The sequence below is a fragment of the Xyrauchen texanus genome, chromosome 8, assembly GCF_025860055.1.
Source record: "Xyrauchen texanus isolate HMW12.3.18 chromosome 8, RBS_HiC_50CHRs, whole genome shotgun sequence".
Taxonomy (NCBI): Eukaryota; Metazoa; Chordata; class Actinopteri; order Cypriniformes; family Catostomidae; genus Xyrauchen; species Xyrauchen texanus.
Window position 1 is genome coordinate 5,420,152 of NC_068283.1, and position 17,396 is coordinate 5,437,547.

The following is a 17,396-nucleotide window of genomic DNA, read 5'->3' on the forward strand; positions in this document are numbered from 1 at the left end:
CACATGGGGTATCACTAGGACTCTATATATCCTAGTAGTCGCTATAATGTTGTTCTCGGTGGGGCGCGTGGTGAGTTTAGTGTGAGTGCCGCGGAGAATAGCGTGAAGCCTCCGCACGCCCTACGTCTCCGCGTTAACGCGCTCAACAAGCCATGTGAAGCCATGCAACTGAGATTCATTCTCCGCCACCCGGATTGGGTATTCCAAATTTAGGAGAAAAGGGGAGAGATAACTTTTACATTTTGTAATGAAACTGAAAAATCAAAACTTCTGCATGATTAATTTTTTTTTAAATTTAGTCTGATAATTCACTTATTTGGATGCTTTCAAGGCATGTTTTAGTTATTTAGGCCAGATATATTTCCATCAGTAATGAAAGCATGTTCAGTATCAAATATAATGTGATTTATATTTATTTCTAATTTTGCATCATTCTTACATTTCTAATATTGCTAGTCAAAAACCAAACACAAAATATAATTATGTGGAATATAATATGATTGTAGAAATGATTAAAAAATATATAATTTTGTGGTCAAAGCTAATAAAAGAAAACAGCAATGTTGATGTGTCATACAGTACTTGGCTTGTAAGTTGTAACTCACTGATAGTATCTAAAGAAAATAGCGAATGCTAACATAATACTAAAAACAAGCAAACAACTTTTACTTCAGAGAAAAAAAAAAGAAAGAAAGAATTACAGTCAAATAAAGCACAATAAGTAGCAAAGGTTACTTGAACTCGCTGAAAGCAGCAACAATCACGTACTGACGACGCTGTTCAGAGACCCCGTTATAACCTCGCGAGTTCTCGCGATAGCAGCTGAGCGTTATCACGCAGGCCTGTTGTGTCTGACGAGAGACGCTGCGTGGGGGCTTTCGCCTGATGTCATTGGGACAGACGTGAGAGCTGCGTTTACGCCACTGTTTCTCATGCTCCGGCGGCGTATTCTTGCATTTTCGTCCCTTTTACGCTCACACAGCGCTCTTGCACCTCCTCAGGCTGGATTTTGACGTGTTTTGGGAATGAAGGAGATGATGCGGCGGCGCTCGTACAGATGCGCGTGCAGCTGAGGAGAAAGATGGACAGAAACACCGTCGACGAAAACGGCCCGAAACCGCTTTAACACGGTTTCTCCTCCACTCTCGCTCAGATCTCGCCGTTTAGAGCTTGTGTAACATGGACGTGTGGATATCGAGGACGCCAAACAACAAACCGTGAGGCTCTGTAGCCCGTTAGCTCCTCACAGAAGAACACCGCATTGGATGAAGATGGAGAAACAGCCCTGAACTGCTATCAGGAGGAAGATCAGGGACTGAACCTGGTCTTAAGGCCGTTTAGGCTGCTGGACTTCTAGCCATATCATATCATATATCATATAAACCATATCATGCAGCCACACTTGAGCCCTTAATCGTTTACTGTGTGATTTCTAGAGAGAGGTTTGCTCCGTTCTTCAGTCACACATAACCAGATAACCTGAGATGGATAAACTCACCATTATTTCAGGATGTCTCTTTCTGGCTGCGGATATATTTGCTATAGCGAGCATTGCCAATCCAGATTGGATCAACACTGGCGAGTCAGCAGGTGAGATGTGATCAATAACTCTGTAGTATAATGCTTCTATTGATCTAATGATTGCTGAAGATGCATTTCTTCTTTATATAGTCCTGCTGATCTCGTTAGATTACTGTACTCTCTTTATAGTACATTAGCAGCCAGGTAACACTTAAATGGCATTGATTACATTTAATGCTTCAGATATGCATAACCTATTTTTAGCTAATGTTTATTTTATTTCTGCCATTAAAGAGAGAGTTCACTCATAAATGAAAATTCTCTCATCCTTGATGTGTTTGACTTACTTTCTTCTGCAGAACACAAATCATTTTTAGAAGAATATTTCAGCTCTTTTGGTCCTTTCAATGCAAGTGAATGGTGAACAGAACTTTGAAGATAAAAAAGCACATAAATGCAGTATAAAAGTAATACATTAGACTTCGGTGGTTGAATCCATGTCTTCAGAAGTGATGTGATAGATGTGTGTGAGAAACGTATCAATATTGAAGTCCTCTTTACAGTAAATCTCCACTTTCACCTTGTTCTTTTGTTTTTGGCAATTCACATTCTTTGTTCATATTGCAACCTACTGATTGGGGAGGATAATTTTGCGTAAAAAAAAGAATACATTTTGATATGTTTCTCACCCACTCTTTTATAATATCTCTTCTGAAGACATGGATTAAACCACCGAAGTCTAATGTATTACTTTTATGCTGCCTTTGTGCTTTCTGGAACATCAAAGTGCTGGTCACCATTCACTTGGATTGGACCTACAGATTTGAAACTATTCATCTTAAAATCTTCATTTGTGTTCTGCAGAATAAAGAAAGTCTCATATATGTGATGGCATGAGGGTGAGTAAATCATGAGAGAATTTTCATTTTTGGGTGAACTGTCCCTTTAAAGCACAATCACAACTTAGTAATTTATCACTATTCTCTGAATTTGTTTGGCCTGCTTTATAAAATTATTATTGCACACAGTCTACAAAAAATGAAAGTATTCTAAGTTGCAAAGTATACTTTTATATTTAAAATTGTACGTCTTTTTACCTAACTTTAGAGGTTAACCTGATATTAAAGAACCAAAACCGATCAAGTGGGCAAGTGTAACTATTGGTTAAAAACATTGGTCAACCCAATTATTGGTTTGTCTCTAAAATTAACCATGGCTTGGCAAAAATGCTACTAAAAGTGAAAAGTAAAAAAAAAATGCCCCTTGAATTTTAAAATTTTTGGGCAGAGAAAATACTAATGAATAATAGTAGAGAGAATTATTTATTTCAGATTTTATTTCTTTCATCACATTCCCAGTGGGTCGGAAGTTTACATACACTTTGTTAGTATTTGGTTGCATTGCCTTTAAATTGTGTAACTTGAGTCAAACGTTTTGGGTAGCCTTCCACAAGCTTCTTACAATAAGTTGCTGGAAATTTGGCCCATTCCTCCAGACAGAACTGGTGTAACTGAGTCAGGTTTGTAGGCCTCCTTGCTCGCACGTGCTTTTCAGTTCTGCCAACAAATTTTCTATTGGATTGAGGTCAGGGCTAAGCTTTTTAACCAAACTTTAAATTCCTGGCTGATGTCTTGAGATGTTGCTTCAATATATCCACATAATTGTCCTTCCTCGTGATGCCATCTATTTTGTGAAGTGTACCAGTCCCTCATGCAGCAAATCACCCCCACAACATGATACTGCCACCCCCATGCTTCACGGTTGGTATGGACATGCTGGAGGACATTTCTTCAAAAAGTAAGATCTTCGTCCTATGTGCAAACTGTAGTCTGGCTTTTTTATGGTGATTTTGCAGCATTGGCTTCTTCCTTGAGGAAGGCTGAGCAGCCTTTCAGATTATGTCGATATAGGACTCGTTTTACTGTGGATATAGATACTTGTCTACCTGTTTCCTCCAGCATCTACACAAGGTCATTTGCTGTAGTTCTGGGATTAATTAGCACTTTTCCCACCAAACTACGTTCATCTCTAAGAGACAGAATTAATTTACATTTATTCATTTGGCAGACGCTTTTATCCAAAGTGACTTACAAAAGAGGAAAACATAAGTGAATCATCTTAAGGAGACCATGGTACGAAAAGTGCCATATTACAAAGTTTCACTATCATCAGAATAGTATACAAAACAGATTTAAGTGCAACAAGAATTGTAAATAATTTTGGTTAAGACTGATTAAGTGACCGGTTAAGTGCTCTTGGAAAAGATGTGTTTTTAGCTGTTTGTTTGAAGATAGAGAGTGAGTCAGCTTCACGGATTGAGTTGGGAAGGTCATACCACCAACATGGTATGAGGAAACTGAAAGTCCGGGAAAGTGTTTTGGTATGACAAGGCGACGTTCCTTAGCCAACCGCAGACTTCTGGTGGGAACGTAGCTCTGCATAAATTATTTTAGGTATGCTGGAGCAGACCCAGTGACTGTTTTGTATGCCAGCATCAGGGCCTTGAATTTAGTACGTGCATGAACCGGCAGCCAGTGGAGAGAGACAAAGAGTGGTATAACGTGCTCTCTTAGGTTCATTAAAGACCAGACGTGCTGCTGCATTCTGGATCATTTGCAGGGGTCTAATAGCACATGCAGGAAGGCCTGCAATGAGAGAGTTACAGTAGTCCAGTCTAGTTATGACAAGTGACTGAACGAGCAGTTGTGTGGCATGTTCAGAGAGGAAAGGTCTTATTTTCCTGATATTGTAGAGTGTAAATCTACATGATCTTGCGGTCTTTGAGATGTGGTCTGTGAAATTTAGCTCATCATCAATGGTTACCCCTAGATTTCTGACCGTTTTGGAATGCGAAACTAGTTGGACCCATCTGCACGGTGATGTTGTGTTCAACAGCAGGGTTGGCTGGAAAGCCAAGGAGTTCAGTCTTGGCTGGGTTGAGTTGCAGGTGGTGTTCCTTCAGAATTTGTCTCCTTCCTGAGCGGTATGAAGGCTGCGTGGTCCCATGGTGCTTATATTTGCATACTATTGTTTGTACAAATGAACGTGGTACCTTCAGATGTTTGGAAATTGCTCCCAAGGATGAACCAGACTTGTGGAGGTCCACAATATTTGTTATATGAAGGTAGGCCTTAAAATACGTCCACACGTACACCTTTAATTCAGTACACCTAGCTGCTTAAAGGCACAGTATGTAAACTTTTGACCCACTGGAATTGTGATATAGTCAATTAAAAGTGAAACAATCTGTCTGTAAACAATTGTTGGTTTAAAAAAGTGGTAAAAAGTGTTTTAATGACTTCAACTGTGTGTGTGTGTGTGTGTGTGTGTGCATGTGTGTGTGTACGTTTGTGTGTGTATATACACTCACCTAAAGGATTATTAGGAACACCATACTAATACTGTGTTTGACCCCCTTTCGCCTTCAGAACTGCCTTAATTCTACGTGGCATTGATTCAACAAGGTGCTGAAAGCATTCTTTAGAAATGTTGGCCCATATTGATAGGATAGCATCTTGCAGTTGATGGAGATTTGTGGGATGCACATCCAGGGCACGAAGCTCCCGTTCCACCACATCCCAAAGATGCTCTATTGGGTTGAGATCTGGTGACTGTGGGGGCCATTTTAGTACAGTGAACTCATTGTCATGTTCAAGAAACCAATTTGAAATGATTCGAGCTTTGTGACATGGTGCTGGAAGTAGCCATCAGAGGATGGGTACATGGTGGCCATAAAGGGATGGACATGGTCAGAAACAATGCTCAGGTAGGCCGTGGCATTTAAACGATGCCCAATTGGCACTAAGGGGCCTAAAGTGTGCCAAGAAAACATCCCCCACACCATTACACCACCACCACCAGCCTGCACAGTGGTAACAAGGCATGATGGATCCATGTTCTCATTCTGTTTACACCAAATTCTGACTCTACCATCTGAATGTCTCAACAGAAATTGAGACTCATCAGACCAGGCAACATTTTTCCAATCTTCAACTGTCCAATTTTGGTGAGCTCTTGCAAATTGTAGCCTCTTTTTCCTATTTGTAGTGGAGATGAGTGGTACCCGGTGGGGTCTTCTGCTGTTGTAGCCCATCCGCCTCAAGGTTGTGCGTGTTGTGGCTTCACAAATGCTTTGCTGCATACCTCGGTTGTAACGAGTGGTTATTTCAGGCTAAGTTGCTCTTCTATCAGCTTGAATCAGTCGGCCCATTCTCCTCTGACCTCTAGCATCAACAAGGCATTTTCGCCCACAGGACTGCCGCATACTGGATGTTTTTCCCTTTTCACACCATTCTTTGTAAACCCTAGAAATGGTTGTGCGTGAAAATCCCAGTAACTGAGCAGATTGTGAAATACTCAGACCGGCCCGTCTGGCACCAACAACCATGCCACGCTCAAAATTGCTTAAATCACCTTTCTTTCCCATTCTGACATTCAGTTTGGAGTTCAGGAGATTGTCTTGACCAGGACCACACCCCTAAATGCATTGAAGCAACTGCCATGTGATTGGTTGATTAGATAATTGCATTAATGAGAAATTGAACAGGTGTTCCTAATAATCCTTTAGGTGAGTGTATGTATATGTGTGTGTGTATATATATATATATATATATATATATATATATATATATATAAAATGAATGAATGAATGAATATATTTGAATTGTATAGAGATATATTTAATGAAAAAAATAATTTTAGGCCTGTTATACACCATTTTACATAATTTGAGATTAAGAATTTTTGTCATTGAATCGAGTAAATCTACAAATTCCATGTAAACAGATGACAAACAACATATAACGTATGCACGTAACTGTACACATGGGGTGTGCAGGGTGAAGAGCAGTGTTGGGTGTAATCCGATTACCAGTTAGCCAGTTAATGTAATCTAATTACTTATCAAAAATGTAATCAGATAACTTACTGAATTCTTCATTTAAAAAAATAATCGTGTTACTAATAATTTTTCTTTTAAATTACTTTCTAAAACACTCCACAGAAACACTTCGATTTTTCCACTCAATCAATTCAAAATAATGTCAATAATTTCTTCCTTGTTCATTGTCACATGCCCCTCAGCTGTCCCAGAAATACAGATGTACATATGAGCATATGAATTCATACTTTAAAGGAATTACATTTTATTTTACAAATATGCGTAACCCATGTAATATACTTAAGTTATTACATTCATTTAAGTTAGAAAATGTAATCTGATGAGAATTATAATGTAATGTTACACTACTAAAAGTAATTAGGCTAGTACTTAGAAGCGGGTTACTTTTTTGAGAACTGTAACTTAGAACTGGTGAAGAGTGCAGCTGTAAATGAAAATGAATATAAAGTATCGCCATCAGCTTGCTGTGTTCTCTAGACATCATTGTTGATAAAATTGCACCATGTTTCTTCTGTCATACCTAAATATCACACATCATGAATATTGCATTCACATGAGGACTAAAAGCATTGTTTTCCAGGTTTCAAACCTTGAAATAAGCTTGCAGGTGTGCTTTGATTTCCATTCATTCATGAGGTGGAGTCATACAGCTGTTAGTTACTGCTTTTATTCGGTTCTCCACAGCAGCTACAACACCTCCACTGTTATGAAACATCCATGTAAACATGACTGTCCGTGTGCAGGCGGTGCTGTTGATAAACAGCTGCTCTTTGTTCAGTATGCTTAGTAAGTGGGTCAGCAGGGGTTCAAGCACAATCCATTGAATTCAGCGAGAAGGAGCCGATTTGTGTTGTTTTGACACCTGATTCACCACTGTGGTATTTCACTTGCAGGAAAAACAAGCACCCTTTTTTTTTTTTAGGGGTGAGATATGACCAATGATATTCGACCTAAAATCCACTGAAACATAAATTGCCTTGTCCTAATCCTTAATGACTTGATGTTGACAATATAGTTAAAGCTTCATTGCATTGGAAGATGTTTGTTGGTTTTTATTTCTTTTAGCCTGCCCAATGAAGTTTTCAGAGTTCATTGTTCCCTTCATGTACTTCACTAAACTGAATGGGCTCCTTTGTGAGCTATTGTCAGATTCTTTCCTTCCTGTGAATGGTAAAATCATTAAAGTGTTTGTAGCGTCCCTGCCCTCTCTTTGATGTGGTCCACCATTGGATTGAGGCAGAATAATTCACTGATGAGACACTGTTTATGCTTCTTTCAGTCAAATCGCCTCTTCGATCTACATCTTTTGATTGAGAATTCTTTGTTTTAGTTTTGTTTTTAAGGATTATTTATTTATTGGTATTTTGAAAAGTACACAATAAAATATGTTTTGTCTAGGTTCAAGAAACAGTTATTGTCTTTTTAGTTAGGCTAGTGCTGCCAGCTAGCACGAGCATCACTATTACTATTGGGGTTTTGGGCAAAACGTGAAGTATTAAGGTAGATTGTGCAAAGTCAATACACAAAGAATGATGGCAAAAGCTTGTTTATCTGTGTTGTATTATTAATGCATGGCATCTAACAAATTATTAATTAATTTATTTAACCCTTGTGCATCAATTAAAAAAAGTTACACAGGGTCATTATGGACAAAAATGGCCATGTCCAAAAACTGTCATAAAAATATTATAGATTTATATTTTTTTCCACTTTCACTGACATAATTTTTTTTAACCAGCATCAGCTCTAATCATAATGACCAAACATTCATTCATTTTTAGAATTTTAACCCTTTAAACGCTGGTTTGTTTACATAATGCCACTGTTGTTTTTTATAAAAAATATAATAATTATAATTATTTTCAATTTAATAAATGCTAAACAGAATTTTTTTTATTTTTATTATTAGAGCCTCAGACACATACAAACCACACTCTGAAATCCATACAAACACACTCACACAATTATATATTCATAATGTATCTAATTGGCTCTATAATATGCATAAGCCAAAAACAGCAGAAAACAACAACAAAAGCGATGATAATAAGACATGCCATATTCACTTATGCTTTGTTTAATTCTTTTAGTTTGGCTTCTTCTGTATTTTGTTTCCCACTTGAATGCAGGACATGTGATATTAACAATGCCCAACTTGAATGTAGAAGCTTCCAAGGTGCACTTGAAAGCAGCATAAATGCCACTCCAAACACCTTAGCAACCACATAGCAATGCTTTAGCAACACATAACACCCTAGAATTATGGCAACAAAATGGATGAGTGCAGCCTTTGTAGTGTTTATAACCTTTACAAGAAAGGCTTAAATGGAAAATGCTAACCTTTCATAGTCCCCTGGTTTTCACATAAAAAACAAAGTGTCAGCACTACCATAGACATCCAAAGAATTAAGTTGATTTTATATATGTTAAATCCTGAACACACTAACTAAAACTGGCAGTTATAACTGAATGCACTGGGTGGCGCTGTTGAGTGTGGACACAAGTTGATCACATTTGTTGAGCAAACTGTTCAGATACGTCAGTACGTTCAGATGGACACCAGCGAAATGGGTTATTGTGAGAATGTGCTGGATAAGCGGTGTACACTTTACTTCCGTATATGTGCAGCTCGTCTGAAAGCAGCATCCCCGTAGCAACGTAATCCCTGCGACGCTTCTGTAAACAACTAACATGGCATCCGAGAAAGGCTATGCTAGCTGAGGTAAATGAGTAGTTTACTGAGCATGTGTTATTACCTTCATTTAAATAATAGGATAATCGAATATTCGTTTTTTTATGAACTTAAATATTCGAATACCAAATTATTGATGAATGCCCATCCCTATTATACTGTCTCAAATTCATCGACTTCTGCGGAACAACAACGAATATATTTTGAGTTATGATGTAAATATATCCATACAATGCAAGTCAATGGGGTCCCAACACTCCAAAAATTACATAAAGGTAATACACTGGGTCGAGTGGTTTAATTCATGTCTTCTGAAGCGATACAATCAGTATTGAGCTGTACACGCGCTCTGCTTAAGCACAAGAGAGTTTAATCAAGCTTCAAAACATGTTCATGTCTATAGGTGACTGGAGATGTCATACTGAAAAAAAAAAAAAAAAAGAGTTATGTTCTAACCCAAAATCAATTGTATTGCTTCGTTATCCACTTGAGTCTTACGGTTTACCTTGATACTGTTTTTATATCTTTATTGGATCTTGACATTTTTATCTTCGTTTGTAAGTTAAACGAGGTTGTGATGGATGAGGGTGAGTAAATGATGTGAGAATTATAATTTTTGGGTTAACTGTTCCTTTAAGATTCATCACTCAAGTGGACCGCATTAATTACAGGTAATGTTGTTAACGTGTATTTAGTGTTTTATGTAGAGCACCAAAACCTAATTTCGTCCATTGCTCTCATCTCCAACTCCAGGCCCAATCTGTCCCCTTTTAAACCCTAACAGAGTTTTGTTTTTAGAAGAACTCGAAATCAGTTTTAGTGGCATTTTCTGCTCAGTCTCACATCTGCTGTAGCAGTGAGACAGCGATAAGGACTGTGTATTTGTTTACTGTTCTGTACACATGTAATCTTCAGAGATGAGAAATTCTGCAGCAGAGACCTTAAAACTCAACCCGTGACTAAGAACCCAAGGGCTCGTAGGGATAAAACACAAGTTGGTGTTTGTGACATTTAGAAAGTGAAAAAGCCCTCTATGCCTTTTATTCCCAGAGAAACACTCGGAGTGAGGAATGATTAATTCAGCACACTGTCTCTCTGTGAAAGCATATAGTACTCATTTCAGTCTCCTGGCAGGAGGTTGATTGTTTGGAGTTTGTTGTAGTGGCGTCAGAGGCATTTTTAACAGCACTCTTTCTGTTTGCATCAAAATAAACACCCAAGACGAAATGCCGCTTCCTCCTCTTGCTTGTGAATGCAGAACCCTGGAAACATTCTCACTGAAAAACAAAACATTACGGAGTATCTTCAACTGGAGGTTTTAAACTTGGATGTTACTTTCAGAGCCTCAGTCTGCACCTTTTTGCATTTTCTGTTGCTTATTTTGAGGGGGAAACTGTCGAATACAGTGGCAAGAAAAAGTATGTGTACCCTTTAGAATTGTCTGGTTTTCTGCATTATTTGGTCATAAAATGTGATCTCATCATTGGTCATAAGTATAGACAAACACAATGTGCTTAAACAACAAACAAACAATCTTTCATGTCTTTATTGAACACCTCTCATTAAGCATTCCCAGTGCTGTGGAAAAAGCAAGTGGACCTTTTAATTTAATAACTGGTTCATCCTCCTTTGGCAGCAATAACCTCAACCAAGCATTTCCGGAAGCTGCGGATTAGACCTGCACAATATTCAGAAGGAATTTTGGACCATTCTTCCTTTCAGAACTGCTTCAGTTCAGCCATATTCTTAGGATGTCTGGTGTGAGTGGCACTCTTGAGGTCATGGGCCACTCCAAAAGGTGGATTTTCTTTTTTTTTTAAGCCATTCTGTAGTGAATTTACTTGTTTATGGGCATTATCCTGCTGCATCACCCAACTTCTCTTGAGCTTCAACTGGCACACAGCTACCCTGATATTATCCTGTAGGATACCTTTATAAACTTGGGAATTCATATTTCCCTCTGATGGCAAGCGGTCTAGGCCCAGAAGCAGCAAAGCATCCCCCAAATCATGCTGGTATGCGGTGCGCGGTGCCTTTTTTACGCCATATGTAGTGCTGCGTGACTTTACCAAACAATTCAAAAATAGTTTCATCAATCCACTAAGCGTCTTCCAAGTATCATTGTCAAGGTGGTGTTTTGCACACCATCAACTTATCGCTGCAAAGTTTTTGTTGGAAAGCAGCGGCTTCCTTTGTGGTGTCCTGCCACGGACACATGCCTGTAATGTTTCTGTATAGTAGACTCATGAATAGAGATGTTAACCAGTTCCAATGATTCCTTCATGTCTTTAGCTGTCACTCTATTTTTTTACCTCATTGAGTCATCTTGGCTGGACGTGGCTCGTTGTTCGTATTGTGGCAGGTTCCTGGTGAAATTAACTCTAGAGGCTCTATAACAAAGACTTTTATTTGCTTCCACACATCAGGAGTAAAATGGTAGATTATCAGCTTATAAACACTTTTCACCCTGTTCCTCACCAGTGTTGGGAGCAATCTGATTACAAATAGCTACTTAGTTACTGTAATCTAAAGTTTTAGCCAAAAAGTAGTGTAACATATATTATATCTTACATTCTTGTAACCAGATTAATGTTACAGATTTCCAGTTAATGTAAGTACAGTACTTTTTAAAAAAAATTTTTTTATCCCTTTTCTCCCAATTTGGAATGCCCAATTCCCACTAATTAGTAGGTCTTTGTGGTGGCGTGGTTACTCACCTCAATCCTGATGGCGGAGGACAAGTCTCAGTTGCCTCCACTTCTGAGACAGTCAATCCATGCATCTTATCACGTGACTCATTGTGCATGACACCGCGGAGACCCACAGCATGTGGAGGCTCATGCTACTCTCCGCGATCCACGCACAACTTGCCACACGCCCCATTGAGAGCGATGACGTGGAGGTTACCCCATGAGAATCTACCATCCCTAGCAACCGGACCAATTTGGTTGTTTAGGAGACATGGCTGGTGTCAGGATTACACATTTTTAACATATTTATGGATAGTGAATTTAAAATATGAATGTTTTTTTGTCAGGAACAAGGAGGAATTTTAGACATATGTTTTGTATTGAATTTAAGCGGAAAACCAATAACTTTGTGAAAAGTGTTTTAGAAAGTAATTAGTAATGTGATTTAGTTTTTACAATGAGTTAATCTCAAAGGCATATCAGTTTACACTTTAACATGGGTACATATTAGTATCCTTACAGCTTGTACCTTTTAAGAGGCAAATATGACTCCTTGGTGACTAGCTTGTACCTCAGTGTTATGGTACTTTAATGTACCTTTGGAAGAGGTACAAATGTGGCCTTTTAAGGGTACTGCCCCAGTGAAAGGCCCTTTGTACCTTATGAAGGGCAAATTTGTACTCAATACAGCATGCTAAAATTGCCAACATGGTTTAAATCACATTTATTAAATAACATGACATATTTAATAGTTTAACATTTCTCACATTTTTTTCACATTGTCACAGGATTGACTTTTTAAACATTGACTCTTTAAACAGGATACATATACCTTTAGTCAGCAGTTATGCCTAAAGATTACTACACATTCCATTTTAACTAACTTTTTAAAAACTCTTTAATACTTCACAAAAAATGAAAATTCTGTCATTTACTTACTCTCATGATGCTTCATGCCAGTATGATTTTCTTTCTTGCACTGAACATAAAAGGAGAGGTTTTAATGAATAACACAACCTGTCTTTTTCAATACAATGGCAGTGGACAGTGCCTCAATTTAAAGCTTAAAAAAAAAAGAACCAAATGAACATGCGAGCCACCGTGAACGAGCTTCTCTCATGCATTTATAACATGCAACAGACATAAAGATTTTGAATAAAGCTTCAGGTTGTTTCTCACCAAAACCTGTAGTATAACTTCAGATGACTTTAACCTTGATGCACAAGTCACATGGACTACTTATGAAACTTATGTGTCCTTAGGCTTTAAAGTGAGGCTCTATGCACTGGCACTGGATTGCAAGAACTGGCTGTGATATTCAATAAAATATCTCCTTACTGTCCTCACAAAGTCATACAGGTTTGAAATATCATGACGCTGTGTACAATGTAACATTTTTCCTTTTTGGGTGTACTATACCTTTTATAACATTTTAAGAATAACAATCAATTTATCATCAAATGAGTGTCATAGGCCTGAAAGCACATTGACCTTGGTAAATTATATTCCATTCTGGATCAAACGTTTGTATGCAGGAAGTGTAGAACATAAGACATTGAGACATTGTCGCTCCAAACCCGTATAACTTTTTCTTCTCTGGAACACAAAAGCTGAATATTTAAAGTCTTCATAGAGTTTATTGGACAAAATGTAAGTGGATAGTGACTCAGAGGGAAAAATAAAAACCATAAAACCATAGTAAAATGAATAAATGCTACTCGCACTATATTTCAAGTTTGGTCACAGGATGCAATAAAAACCAGTGAGGTTTTCAGCGCTTTATTGCTTTAATTTGTCCGTGAATAATGACTTGGAATACAGGGCAAAATTCATTTAAAATATTTTTACTGTGGTTTATTTATTTATTGTCCTTTTACAAGCTTGACAGACCACTGTTCACTTGTATTATGGCAAATAAACACTGCAAAAAAATTACAAAGTTACACAGAAGAAAAAAGTATGTGTGTTTGAAATGACATTAGGGTGAGTAAATAATGGTAGAATTTTCCTATTTAGGTAAACTGTTCTACAATGTTTTAGCAATATAAAAATAAAGTGACAGCAAAATGATGTGTCCCTCTGATTTCCCCCCTTCGTCTTTACAATGTAGTTCTGAACTACTGTTCCAGGTGCTACACTGAAGTCAAACATGTATTTTGAGCTGAGAATTGACATAAAATTATCTGTAATTATTTGCAGTAATTTGTGCAAAAGGAGCCAGACCAAGTATTGAGTGCATAAATGAACATACTTTTCAGAAGGTTGACATTTCTGTATTATTAGTTCTTTACTCTAATATTTTAAGATACTGGTTTTTTGATTTCCACAACCTTTCCACTATATTCACATTTTTTGAGATGCACCTGTGTATATACTGTAAGCATGATCAAGCATAGCTGGCAAATGTGAATATTCTTGCGTTTATTGTGATAATACTGTGGCTGAGTAAGCAAAAGTGTAATAAATTAATACTGTTTTTATACGTTGGGCATTTGGAATTAAAGCTGGAACACTAATTGTGTGTATTTGAAATGATATTATTGCTTGTGAACTGAAAACAATCATGGACGATACACACTCGCTGTACAATTCCGCAAAGCAGCAGCTCTCTGGTGTGGTGAGCGGCATACAGCGGATAAGTACTCTTAGCAAGATGCTGAATACGTGATGCAAGGAGGCAGTTAGATGAGAAAAAACCCAACTTTTATTAAAGAAAACATGATAATTTTTTTCTTGAGGTGTAGTAACCATGGGATAATTGGAAAGATTGTCTCAAACATCGAATTATTGAATATTTATGCAAACCTGTGGTGTAAGGGCCGCAACGCAATTACCACTATGGGGTGTGCATTAATTCTTAATAATTCAACGGTTTGTCGTCAATTATTCCATACAAAGCTTAAATAGGAAAAAAATATTTTGTATTTTGGCAGGATGGCAAATCTGGTTGGCACGCAAACACATCAACGGCCCCGTCAACGACTGCCTAAATGTGAACATTAATGCCTACTAAACGTACATAAAAAATTGGGCAAATGCACGAAATACCAGCGGATTTTAACCACACTTAAAGTTAAATGTACCTCTGAATTTCTGTGCTTCTTCAGTGACTCATTCCAGCTTGAGAAGATCCTCCGTCGGCAGTCAGAGATCCATCGCGTCCTAAGTGTGGTTGCTGTTCCATCCCAAACTTCCTGCGCACAGCACGTGCAGTGATGCAGTCCCATTGTTGCAGCTCCTCAGTTGTTCTTGTTTAGAAAAGTTTGTATACAGTAGTGGGCTTTATAAAAATGTGTGCTCCTCACTGAAGTTTAATGATTATGTTTAAAGAAAAAATCCATAACATTGAACAGCTGTTGTTTATTTAATATGGTTTAAAATGCCATATTTCTGAACCTGTTTGTTTAATTTCATGATTTTGTTGTATATTAAAAGCCATCATATTTCTTGATTCTCTAAATATAAACAGTAACATCCAGAAACTAGGGCTGAGAATGAATTCCAAAAAGAATAGATTCCGAGGTGTTGGGAAGTGCTGGAGTCGATTCCTTTCGGTGTAACCAGCTGATACCAGTTGACGCACATTTTGGAAGCCTAACAAACAGCACTAATGCAATTTACAAAAGGATTATAAAATGACTGACATGGACCCTTTTTTGGTTGGACATTTATTTGTATCTTATCTATCCCTAAAGAGTACATATTCATACCTTAAGTTGTAAATATGAACCAGTGAGGGTACAACAACAAATTGTACCCTATGTGATCACAAATGTACCATGACTGTACCCTTTTTACTGACAATGTAAGACGATACAGCTTATCGTTTGCATTAACTAACCAACTACATATACAACTTATTCAAATTGTGTGGTCGCTCAACTGATTCTTTACACTTGCGATATAAAGGTCTCTATAAGCGAGCGATACGATCAACTCTCAGGATTTTATCTGTTAACATTCTGTTAAAATGCGTTTTGTCAACTGGTGAGAATTGTCTTGTACCCTCAAAGAGATGATTTACACAAAAAAAAAATTGGGTAACACTTCACAAAAAGGGTCCATTTATTAATGTTAGTTAACTACATCAGTTAACATGAACTAACAATAAATGCCACTTTTATATCATTTATTAATCTTGGTTAATGTTAATTCCAACATGCAGTATATTAATACATTTTCATACATTAAAATAAAAAGTTGGATATATTAACATTAGGTCATGCACTATGAACTAAAAATGAGCATTTAACATGAACTAATATTGATAAATGCTGTAAAATATTGTTCATTGTTAGTTCATGATAGCTGATGCATTATCTAATGATTGAACCTTATCGTAAAGTGTTACCAAAAATTCAAACATCATTACTCGCCTTCATGTTGGTCCAAACCTGTCTGATTTCTATCTTCTGTGGAACTCAAAAGGAGAAGTTGGAGACTGTTAGTTTCAGTCTTTTATGGAAAAAAGATGCAGTGACAGTGATTATTGACTGTGACTAACATTCTGCCAAAAATCTAATTCTGTGTTCCTCAGAAGAGAGAAATTCATACAGGCTTGAGGGTGAGTAATGATTTACAGTCTTTCTGCACTGTGTTCTGAGCTGGGAACAAAAACTGCAGTTAGAGATGGAGAAGGGCCTTCCTGACACTTACATTGTTTTTGACATTCGATTCCAATGTTTGAATATTCTGAAGAATTAAAAGTTTATTGCTCTTTGAAAGGCTGTACTTGCATTATTATGCTATCATATTATCATTATATCAGTGGAATAAAATGGTCATAAAATGACAATAATATCATTTATCGCAATTATTTCTAGGACGATATAGTAAAATCTCACAATACTTCCAGAATTTCTTTTTGTTTACCATGGGTTCATCATGGGCACAGGATGTGTGTGCATCTGCGTGCTTCTGAGAGAATTTCATGCGTTAAAAAGAACAAGCCTGCAGCGGCAAATGCTGCCTCCGCTTTCCACCCTCTGGAGTTCAGAGGCTGTTTGACTCATCTCCATACCGCTCCATATCTCCAGCACTGCACAGCCTGCACTAATGAGAGAATATTGATGCTCAGGAAACAAACACGTTTGCTTCATTTCCTGCTACACGGACAGCTTGTGAACAAGAGAGTGGTCCTGACTGTCTCCAAGAGGTTACTGATGAAAATTTGATCGGCCAATGAAATGCACAGAGCATCCACTCAATATAAGAGACAAAATAGGTTTGTCACATTGTAAAACAAGTTGTTCAGTTTCTAATAGGGCTGCACAGTTATTCAAATTAAAATCTTGTATGATTATCAAACTGCTAGAGAATATGATTTAATTAGGGCTGTCAATTAATTTTTAATAAAATGAATTGTGTGATATGCCAATTAAAATAATCACAATTACCATATACTATATATCAGTTTTTGCTGAATGAGGCCCCTAAATAAAGATAATTTAATTTATAATAATCAAAACGATTATACATTTAAATCTATTAATTATGATAATTCAAATTCTACACGCACCGAGACTCATGAGCCCCGAACACGCACGTAGCACGTCAACTGGTTATTCTGAAGCACATGCAGACCATGATATTC

The 17,396-nt window shown here is 37.4% G+C and overlaps 1 protein-coding gene across 1 annotated transcript in view; it reads left to right on the forward strand.

Moving 5' to 3' along the window:
- Window positions 1-868: 868 nt before the first annotated feature.
- The window catches only part of LOC127647548 (uncharacterized protein C16orf52 homolog B), a 45,490-nt gene continuing 28,962 nt past the window's right edge, over window positions 869-17,396 (forward strand). The window contains exon 1 of the mRNA XM_052131841.1: window positions 869-1,590. Within this exon, the coding sequence (XP_051987801.1) occupies window positions 1,485-1,590 (106 nt within the window). The 5' untranslated portion in view covers window positions 869-1,484. The remainder of the gene's footprint in view (window positions 1,591-17,396) is intronic.